This window comes from Zosterops lateralis, assembly GCF_965231275.1.
Source record: "Zosterops lateralis genome assembly, chromosome: 1".
Classification (NCBI taxonomy): Eukaryota; Metazoa; Chordata; class Aves; order Passeriformes; family Zosteropidae; genus Zosterops; species Zosterops lateralis.
The window spans coordinates 45,561,152-45,572,421 of NC_139762.1; the positions used below are offsets into that span (position 1 = coordinate 45,561,152).

An 11,270-nucleotide genomic window follows, 5' to 3' on the forward strand; every position below is an offset into this window, starting at 1 on the left:
ATTCCCAGTGCTAGTGAATGGGCAAAAAGGGCATAAGCAACAGCAAAATTCATCCTTACATTCCTTCTGTGCACTTTTTGCAGCTTTCCCACCTACTTTGATAGCGGAAAAGGCAAGGCACACTGTCTGCGGTCGTGGTCTTGCTTGTGGTCAAATTTCAGTTTACCATTTATAAGCAAGTATAGAGATGTGTTGTGGTCTTTCCTCACTTTGATGAAGGTGCCTTTGTGTTACTACAAGCCAGTACTGCTCACTCCGTGAGTAATGGTGGCAGGTTAAATGCTAGGGAGGGCCCCTCTCTTCCATTGTCCTGCCCAAACCACAGTACTTCTGTGGAGGTTCTTTAAGGAGTGCCAAGTTCCTGTGCAAAAGAGACAAATAGGCTTTTCAAGCAGGGATGTCCACCTATTGTTGCAATCACTGTCCCAGATACAAAAGTCTCCTCCTGAACTTGGCTGCTTGGACCTTCTTGGAAAATGCTGATTGAATGCCACTAGTCTTTCTTGAGAAGAGTGCATTTAGTAATGTTAATCTTCATTCAGTCTCTGTTGTCTTACATGTTGCTCGCATCAGCAAGACTACTTTTTATGAGCGTTTGCTATCTGGAAAAATATCAGTCTTCCAAATCAGATTCTTGATTACTTGCCATTGTTGTTAAATGCAAGCAAGCAAACATCTTGGAATTTAAAAAAAATCTTAGTGCCTTAGTAGTTTTATTTTGCAACACTTGAATTCAGAAAGAGCTTGCATTATGCAGTTTCAGAGCTACTTATACTGGATGTGTTCTGTTACTTGTTTTGAAACAAGAAATTAAAACCCAGAAAAACTTCAACCCTTCAAAAATGACTTGAAAAATAAAAAATAAAAAAATAGATAAAAATAGTACAAAAACTAAAGGAATGTGATCCATTGATCAATCATGTATTTGGGCTGCATTAACATGGAGGACTTGATTTTGTTGGCCTGGAACAGATCAGGAGCTTCTTTGGTTTTGAGCTTCATTTCTGTGAGACATATCTTTGACTCAATGACTGTCCCATAATATTTGTTAGTTTTTGTGATGGATGTTGCTGCTGTGATGGCTGTGAAAAAGAAAATCATCCTGGGAGCTTCTAACTCGGTGTCTCCTCAGTGGTAGGGCTCACTGCTTTAGGACAGATTTCTCCATGATTGCCATTGGCACTTAGGTATATCATTGCTGTGTCACAGGAAGATGATTGCAGATACAACCACCACTCCTTCTCCTTTGAATGGTCTTATCAGTTATACAAATGCTACAAATCTCACCACTACTGTATCATTTCCAGTCTCTTCCTTTCATGACTAGAGTAGCAAAGTTGAACTTTCAGTAGGTATTGCCTTAAGCACTATTTTAATGATTATTTTGATTGACATTACTAAATGGCCCTTGATTTCTAACTGTAAGTCAAGTCAGATGAAGGTTTGGCATAAGAGGCAGGCTGTGATGAAGTTGGTCTCTGGTTGTGTTAAGAGAGAGATGTTGGATAAAACTGCAAGGAATTAAGAGCTCTTGAAGGAAAATGTGTGATTTAGATCCCTGCTGGCAGTTTAGAAGCATCCTGGTAACAGGGGAGCCCTGTGGTGCCTGTGGGATTGCACTCCCCTTCAGGGCAGGTGTGCAGAGCTGGGACAGTGACAAGCAGTTGCAGTCTAGGAAAGAGAATTGCAATTCCTCACTGGCTCTCAGACTGAGAGGAGCAGATTGACTGGGAGCAGGCTGCTGACAACTATGCTGCTTCTGCATGATTAAAAGGGCTAAAGCTGTCCTCCAGAGTAAATGTGTAATTCAGCTTTTTGTTTAGGGAGTGACTGTGATGGCCTAAGCATGCTATGAAAACCAGTCAACTTTTTTTTTTTTTTGTTATCTTTTCATCATTATTTGTATTTAATCTAATTAGCTGATTTCCCCTTTCATCTACCTTTCTGTGACTGCTTAGCATAACTTAAAGAGAGGATGCAGGGGGTGGCCTTCTGGGGAACCTTGATGTAAAAATGTGCCTTTACGAATGAGTCAGCTTTGCTTCACTCAAATGTTTATCCATTCTCTTTCACAGTTCAGTGGGTTAGAACTTACATTCTTCATTGCTGGAAACTCTTGTTCAGCTAAAATAACACCTTTGTCAAATGACATTTTGAAAATCCCTACTTTATTTTTGTCTGTGTTAGTACTATTCTCTCATCCTTTCTCATCAGCAGATTTCAAAGCCCTCTCTCAAAAGAGGAGTGGCATTGTCCACTGCAGCCTGGTGCATGGGGGAGGGAGGCTTGTTCAGATGACAGAGGAGGAAGCCACCCATGTTCAGTGAACTCCAGCCCCAGGACCTGAATTCCTGAACCCATCAATTTAACATGAGCTCCTCTTTGCACCCAACACAGCAAAGCTGCTCAGAGCACAACTCTGAGCTCAGTTGCTCGTCCAGCACACGCATTAAGCAGCTGTGAATATTACTGGGAGAACTGGAAGAGCCTATTTGACACAGAGGAACAATACAACATTGACGTGGGAGGAGTTCTGGCTGCACCAGGCACCCTCTGCACCAAGGGAAATGTGCACAGGCCGTGGGGCACAAAGCTGAGCAGTGATGTGAGGCACATTTGAGTTGTGTGTGGGAGAGGGGCTCTGCACTGGCTTTGTTTGTGGCATTGCTGCATGGTCACTGGGAGCACCCCGTTAATTCCACATGTGACCAGATTCAGCATTCTCCCTCACCACAGAGTTTGCCCAGACCTGGACCAGCCTGTGAGCCATCCCGATACCACTCTTCACCCTGGATGTCTCTTACATCACAGCTGCCAAGAGCCTACAGCTCTTGTTGACCATCATTTTTGTCAGGCCAGCACAGGCAGCCTTTCCCTTAGTCTGGAAAGCAAGGACCATTCTTGCTGACTGGAGGGATCATAGGGCAGGATGAAGAAGAAAGAAGGTGCAGTGGAAGCTGTCTGACTTCCAGGTTAGCCTGTGCACTAGACAACTGCACAGCTCAGCAGTACACAGTGCCTCTGCTATCAGCATCAACATCTGTGAGGATGATGTGCCGTGCCCCCTTGGGATATTATGATGGCTTCACTGACATCTGTGAGAATTCAGAGCACCTCACATCTGAAATTTGTCTTCCATTTTCAAAAAAGGTGATGGATGGCATAACCCACTATTTCTATCAGTTTTTCCCAAGTGATTTATGTAGTGGCTTCGAAGGTTTTGAGTAGTAAGAATTTATAGTCTTTTTCTTGGAAATAAAGGCTCTTTCTTACTCCAAGTAATGTCTTCCACAGCTGTTACTATTTGCATTAATGCAGATCCTTGCTTGTCATTCTCAGCAAACTGCAAATCGTACCGAATTCCCAAAATTATGATGGATACATGTATGTGTGAGATTTAAGTGTACTGCATTTTATTTTTAGTCTTGTATCATGAGAGAGGTCACATGGAGATTAGCTTCCACTCATGTCTCTCATTTAGAGTGATGAGTTCAGTGGCACTACATTATTTTTTACATTTCTTATTCAGCCCTTTCCTGATGCACTTTATTGCCTTGTTTGCTCTTTGCAGCCTTGGCTAAATGCTGAGCAGGCACTTTATTATTAAGAGTATAAGAAAAAAAATCATCTGGTTTATAAGAAGTAATCTGAATTGTTGTTGTCCAGCAAAAAGACACACCAGAAATATCTTCCAATACGTATTTTTCAACTCTTAATTTGTCTGCCACCACGTTACTGATTTTTTGCCTCTTTTAAAATAATTTTTGTGCCAAAATCTAAACACTGCTCTGTGAGCTTCCTGTTACAGATCTCTGATTAATTAATTTCCTGTGAGTGGCTACTGGGGTATCACACTGTTTTCATTTTGTTGTTATCAAATGCAAGGATTCTATGTGTGGTTTCTAAGTTATGAGAGACCCTTTCTACACAATCTCTGTTTTTACTTTCTTTTGGTTCACCAGATACATCTCCAATGAATGAAAATTGAGTCTTGGGGTTAAGTACTTTTAAAAGAAAGGGCATTCATTTTAATATATATGCTTTTAACCAAGATGCTTCAAATTTATTCACACATGCTGGAAAATAAGTTTTTAAAAACACTTTTATTCAAAAATATTCAAAACATTTTCTATGTTAATTAAAATACAGAATTACTATCCTGAATTACAGTGATAAAGTAATTTAAAATTACTATATACACACCTACATATAGACATATATGTCAGCCTCAGAGAAAAATGCACCTACAATGAAAAGTAATGGCTTTGCTTTGTGTTTTTGTGCACGTAGAGAATATATTATGTCCTTTTTCTTTAAGACAGGGGTATATCATCCCCCCCGAAATGAAACATTTAAAAGTAGCAGGTACTGCTAATAGCTGCTTAAGAGTCTCAAGTGAACAAGTCCTACACGGATCAACTGCAGAATAAAAAAGTATGGTTATAATCATTCTCCTTGAATACATGAATATGTTTTCCAAGTGCATGTGCTGATACCAAGGTGCTGTCTCACCTCTGCCCCTCCATGCAGGCCAATATCTTGATGCTGGTGAAAAAGAAGGCACGCAGTGCAGTGCTTTGCACAGAGCTGAGCAGTGATTTGTAATCACAGCAGAGAAATCTCGCTTGTTCATCTCCCATGTTCCACATTTGGGACACTTTCTGTCATAATACTCAGAAAATCTAGAGGCACAGATAAAGCTGAAGGAAGTAATTATCTGATACTAGCTTATTGTTAAATGTGTCTGCATTTGCTTAGCTTTTCAAAGTTCCTGTTGCTGTCAGTTTCCTTGCTGCTGAGTTTGTTGGCTGGTCTGAAATGTGTTACAGAGCATCTTGGTCCCCTGTAGACTGTGTGTGGAATGAGCTGGTAGATTCAGTGTGGTAAGTGATGTGAACTCCACACCACTTGCAGAAATACCCAGGTAACTGCCAGTTCTTAAAGAGCATCTTCAGGTACTTCTTAAACTTCTCTCCCATGAAGAAGTAAATGACTGGATTGAGGCAACAGTGAAAAAGACCAAGGATTTCTGTTATCTGGAAAGCATAGTCCAGACTCCTGCTGACTTGACAGTCTTTAATGACTCCCGTAAATTCCAGCAGTTGTAAGAAAATAACGACGTTGTAGGGGGTCCAAAAAAAGAAAAACACAATCATGACAACAAAAATCATCTTCACAGCCTTATTCTTTTTGTCATTTCTACAGTGAACTAATGTTTTAATGATCATGGAGTAGCAAAATGTCATAATTATAAAAGGGATTAGGAGCCCTAAAATATTGACTTCTAAAGTGGAAAAAATCTTCCATGTTGTGATATTGCCTGAAAATCTCGGCTTGCAGGTGGTATAATTTTGTTCATTAAAAGACTCTCTAAATACAAGCTCAGGGACTGAAGCTGAAAGAGCTACTAGCCATACAGCAAGGCTAGTAATCAAGCCATGGAAGGCAGTTCTTGCTTTCATGGAAAACACTGCACGAACAATTGCCAGGTATCTGTCTATGCTCATAAGCATAATAAAAAATATCCCGCTGTAAAACCCAACCAGGTAGATCCATGAAATGATTTTACACCAGGGAGTTCCAAAAACCCATTGGTCTACTGTGAAATACGACCAGAATGGCAAGGATAAAACAAAGAGTAAATCTGAGATGGCGAGGTTTAGCAGGTACACATCAGTCATGCTCTTCAGCCGCTTGTATTTGAAGAGGACCACGATGACCAGAATGTTTCCAGTGAGCCCGACCAGGAATACCAGGGAATACAGAACAGGTAGGAAGGAGGCCGCAAACCTCCTGACGCCTTCTTTACTGCATGGTTTTGGAGCATCGTAATAAGAATCGTAATACTCATAAAAGGTTGAGCGTTCAACTTCAAGGGACTCTGTACTTGGAGAACTCATGTTTTTTTCCCCCAGTTCTGAGAAGGGAAGAATATAAAAATGTCAGTGATTTTCAGTGTGTCAAGACCATGTGGTTACTCCACAAATCTGAATCACAAGTGGCTGACTCGCAGCTCGGCACACGACTCACTGCAGGTTCTCAGACATTATGTAAGCATTATAGGATGGATGCATGTGCACACTTGAACAAGGTACTGTTGTTAGCATGCATGTGCTTAGTCCTTGCAGCACTGTGCAACTTGCATGTCAGGCACAAAGGGATGTTCAAATGGATGACAGAAAAGCAAATGGGAATGAAAGATGGGGGCCACAGGTGTCGAATCAGAGAGTGTTAAGTTCCATGTAGAACAATGTAAAAAGCAAACTCATTGTGCATAGCAGTTCAGAATTACTCTCACCCACCTTTCCCATCAGGCATATGTCACCCACCATAAGAAGACAGTGATAAACATGCGTCAGACTTTTCTTATGAGATTACATTTACTGAAAGTTGTCATGAGCTTTCAATAAGTGCTTACTTTCAGTGGTCAAATGAGTAACAGGTATTTGTCATCTTCATGTGTATGTTCTTTTCTAATAGGTAGATACAGAGTTTTAAGTGATGTAAGTTGGACACAGGGCAAATATATTGCTGACTTATGAGTCCGTGTGTTTTTCACATCACAGCATCATTCTTTTAGCCTAACATACCAGAAATTCAAGTTCTGTTCTTGTGTGTCGTTCACATCATAAGAAGCATTTTTTAACCTAACATATTAGAACTCTAAGCCTGAGCTAAGTTCTTCCCCTTTGTCTTAATTTTATGAATAGAAAGCAGAAGAGAAGTGAGTTTCTTTGCTTTACTCATCTTTGCCCTGTGTTAACACCCTCCCAGCCTAGAGTTCTGTTCCATTCTACACAGAGAGGAATTTAGTCTGATTTACAAGTCACAAGGACAGAACCATTTGACACCAATGGTATAGAAATGACAGCTTTGCAGCAACTGCGCCCAGATATACCTCAATCTAATCTAGGTTCAGCATAATATATTTGAATACTTAAAAACATATGCTCACAGAATGCACCCACTTCTGATGATGAAAGAACTTTTAAAACTACCTAAAACATTACCTGAGCAGCTATAAAAGGTAAATTAAAAAGCATGACATTCACACATGTCATGAGCATACATGATACACAAATGTTTGAGCAATTGCATTTTATGAATTTTACCTTTTCTCCTCCTTTCTTCTCAGATGATGTGAAGAAGCTTCTTTGCTCTAAGGGTGCAGAATCACTTGTATCTCTTCAGGTAGCTCTGCCAGAGAGGTACTACCCACACAGCAGTATCCACCAGCTGTAAAAAGCAAGATATCACTAGGTAGCTGTGTCTTTTAGCGGAAGCTTCAACTTCCTTAGATTGTATCACAAGTTCTCTCCTCAGTGCTCATCAGCGATAGTCCCTTTAAGTCAGAAATAGAATTAAACACACCTTATAATGTTTAAAAAAAAACAGTTTCCACTGGGAGACTGATTACGTAGTTAAAGCAGTTTCATCTAATCCAACGATCATTAAAACTGATGTCACTAAGCATAGATGTCACACAGCTCTCATTCTACTGAAACCTTGTTCTTTTCTTAATCTCAGAAAAAAAAAAATAAAGAATCATCTTTAGTGAGCAAAGAGGAGGTAGCACTTGGTGGGTGTATGGGAAGTGTGTTTCTGGTCCTTCTCTGGCAGATAACTAATTTTGCCAGTTGCATTATGTAATTTTAGAAGAAAAAAGCTGTAAAAATTTAGTGTAAGGAAGACTCCTTTTAATCACTGTTGTTTGATCTTCCCAACTCCTACTTATCTTACTAAAAAAAAGGAATGAAGGCATGTTAATTCACACTATCTTTTTGCTTGATGTTTTCTGTCACAGGTTTTGTATACCTCCTACTATTGACCACTACAAAATGTAACAGTGGTCAAAATATTGAATAAGAAATAGGATGTGCGCACGCACATGTGGTCTAAGGGCAGAGCATGCAAAATGCTGAGGTTTACTGTGACTGTCTGTCACTGCAGGAAATTCAGCAGCTTTTGTGGATTTTTCTTAAGAGTAAGACAAGTTTTATTTGTCTTTTGGGGGATCCTGAGAAGGGAGAACACAGAGGACATTTGTTAGTCAAGCAGGATGGTTGTGAGTCCTGCTAAGAGAACAGCTGTACCAGCAACTGGCAGGTGCTGATCTCTGTTTTCCAGAAAAAGCCAGCCAAGCAGAAGTACAAGCCATTTCTCAACATGGGAGCCTGCTTTCTTGTGATCAGCATAAACTGAAAGGACACAATGAGAAGCAGAAACAAGAAATCTACAGAAGGTGGTAGTGAGAGTAGGAAGAATCAGACATCTCTGTCCACAAAAGATTATACATTTTGTTGTTTGCTGTCTGGTGTTATTCCAGACACTGGTACAGCTTTTGTTCAGTTATGCTATTTGCTGCTATCTCATATGCCTCTGACACAGTTACACTGCCCGATAACTTACATTTGGCTGAAAAACTTGATATGAAGACAGCATGAGATGTAGATCTACTGGTTTCAGGTTTTGCCAGAATGAAACAATGGTATGGGAAGGACCTTGTCAGTCATCTTTCACAAGCTGCATCTGTAGAGATTTTTAAATCAGTATCTGGGAGATGTTCCTCCAGTACAGGTTACCGCTCCTCAGATCATGTACATTTTCTCTTCAGTTTACTAGGAGTCCTTAAAGGATGTGGACATCAGATAAACAGATAACACTCCTGTACCTTTTTCATCAGCTCTGCTCACAGAAACCAGAAGCTGTTCCTCTTGTTCTTTTGTCTTTGTAAGAACCTCAATAATCTCTTCTTTGACATGTTATTGCACTAGGGTCACAAGTTCAGCTCTTCAGCCACAATAACTATAACAGAAAATCTTGTTTTGAGTACATGCTTTCCAGGAAAAAAACACCTCTTGCTCTTTACAATGCTTTCTTAGGCATTGATGTTTCTTAGTTCTGGCTGTAATTTTTTTCTCCTCAATAACCACCATGCATCTGCATGCTTATCTTGTCCCATTCATTATTTTCACCTCTATCAGACTAGGTATCTTTTTTGAATTTCATCAGAGATGATTATTCTTGATTTCCAGATGAAGAGGTGAATAGAACTGAATACAGATATTAAATCTCTTGGACCTCTAAGAACCCTGTTCAGTTAAGGAATTATTTCCCATCAGCAGCAACTTTTTGCGAGATGCCTTGACTATTAGCAGCAGTCTTTCAAGACCTGTCCTTAGCACACAGGTCACACTTCAGATACATTTCTGATCTTTCAGGCATACTGTCAGCAAGGAAAAAGTCTTCAGCTATGTGAATTCCAGTTTAGAATGATCCATATGGCACTAGCCTGAAGAAAGCGCCTACCTGGCATGGTGCTTTTTGCCCAGTCCTTCTTTGGAAGGCTTTTGAGTAGTAAATGTACCAGCCATAATGCCAATTTTCTTCATGCTAAATCGCCAAATGCAAAAGGCTGTCTTTGTAAGGAGACTGAGCAAGAGTGTTTCTGCAGAAAGAGGAATGCTCAGCCACAAAAAAGAGAAAAAATGGTTGCAGCTGCAGATGCTGCAAACCTATGGTGTGTGAACTCCAGAAAAAGAAGATCAAAAAATATATCGGCCAGTTTGTGAAAATCAAGAGGATGAGAATGAATCCTGAAATACCTTCTGATGTCTTACCCTGGGAGAACCTGCAAGGAAAATGAGAAAAAACAGAAAGAAAAAAAAAAACAGAAAAAAAAAAAAAAAAAAAGAAAAAAAAAAAAAAACTCTGAACAAATGAGACAATGCAGAAAATAGAGGAAAGACGTTGTGAGTGTTGTGAGTGCAGGTCCTGCAATTGCTTGGAGATGAAGAATGGAAGAGACTGAGTATAACTGTAGGCTCCAGTAGGGGAGTTCTGAGGTCCCTTTGGCACATGGCAGCCTGTCTTTTTCAGATGCTTTTTGGAGAACCTGGCAGAGACTAAGAAAGGGAGAATGGCAGGAGTTGACAAGATTACAGGGAAAGGGGAAAGCATTCTCAGTGATGTTGCTGTAGAACTAAAGGTTTTGCAGGGGAAGAAAAGAAGAGGTCATTTTACCTCTTTACTAAATGGTATCGGGATATGTGGCACCCACCAAATAAATCACGAGTGCTCAGGGGTGGACCAAACCTGACTGGCCTGATTGGAAGGAGATCAACCTTTTATATTGGATGGTGTGTTTGGGGAAGGCGGTGCACATTAAATGCAACAAGAAGGAACTTAATAAAAGCAAAATGTGGAACAACCCCATACTATAAAAAACTTTGCTTCTCACCAAAAGATTATCTCAGCCACTCCCATTTTTATGAGAAGTTTTAAAGTTTTACCATTAATTTGACATTTTAGAAGAGGAATAGGAGTCTTGCCCAAGGAAGGACTGGGGATAGACATTTATCTAACCCACTAACTAGGCTGTGAGATACTTATCACTGACATGCCAGTGCACCATTCATTCTGTCTGATCTCAGTGCTGGCTAGGGACAGATGATTCACACAAGTCCTCATTGGAAGAGGCTGGCCCACAAGAGAAGCAGATGACAGTAAATAAAACGGGACAACCATTGCAAGAATTAGGATTTTGATTGATAGTGTGGATCAGTGCAGGACCCAGGCTGCCAAAGTCACAGATGGACAAACATTTACCTTTCTCATCAAACCATCCTCTCTATTAGGTGGCTGGCTCCCTTGTGCATGGTGTGGCCTTGTGAGGTTCTTTTGCAGTTCAGGTGAATTTGGATCACAGTTTGCACATCTGTAGCTCCCATCCTTCCTTGTCAGCAGTGTTTGTGCTACCAGTTCATTGTACAGTTTCTTTCTTTGTAATTTTAATGTATTCCAAGTTTCCTGCAGAAAAACTGAGAGCAATCTGAGGGACAACTTAAAAAAGGTAGTGAATAATTTCCTAGTTTTAGGGACAAGCACTGTTGTTTCTCAGGTGGGACAAGCACTGTTGTTTCTCAGGTGATTCACTCACAATTTGCTTAAATCTTTTTGAATGCATGAATTCCCTTTGGTAAGATACCTGTTTGTGCTGACAAGGAAATGATTCAAGCCAAATCCATCTTTTCCTTGTTCGATGCCGAGTTGCAATTCCCCTCATCTCTTATTTCTTTCAGTGGACCAGCCCTGTGCATTCTACTGTTTGTATCCACTGGTGATTCTGTGAATGGTGGCAGTCATCCTTTTCCCTAGCCTAATTTGCTTTCTTTCTACACGCTGTGCTTGCAGAGATGCTTTAGACAGAACTCCTCATTAAAAAAAAAAAAAAAAAGAAAAAAAGAAAAAAAAAAGAAAAAAAAGAAAAA

At 40.2% G+C, this 11,270-nt stretch overlaps 1 protein-coding gene across 1 annotated transcript; it reads right to left on the reverse strand.

The window, feature by feature from the left end:
* Positions 1 to 4,165: 4,165 nt before the first annotated feature.
* On the reverse strand, positions 4,166 to 7,742 carry LOC310916599 (C-C chemokine receptor type 4-like). The gene is made up of 2 exons (XM_083874271.1): positions 7,113 to 7,742; positions 4,166 to 5,917 (listed from the first exon to the last, which is right to left on the reverse strand). The coding sequence occupies exon 2, from the start codon at positions 5,898 to 5,900 to the stop codon at positions 4,824 to 4,826; it is 1,077 nt and encodes a 358-aa protein (XP_083730397.1). The 5' UTR covers positions 5,901 to 5,917; positions 7,113 to 7,742; the 3' UTR covers positions 4,166 to 4,823.
* Between the last annotated feature and the right edge of the window lie 3,528 nt (positions 7,743 to 11,270).

Coding starts and splice junctions, on each gene's coding strand:
- LOC310916599 (XM_083874271.1), bottom strand. CDS start 5,900: ATGAGTTCTCCAAGTACAGAGTCCCTTGAAGTTGAACGCTCAACCTTT.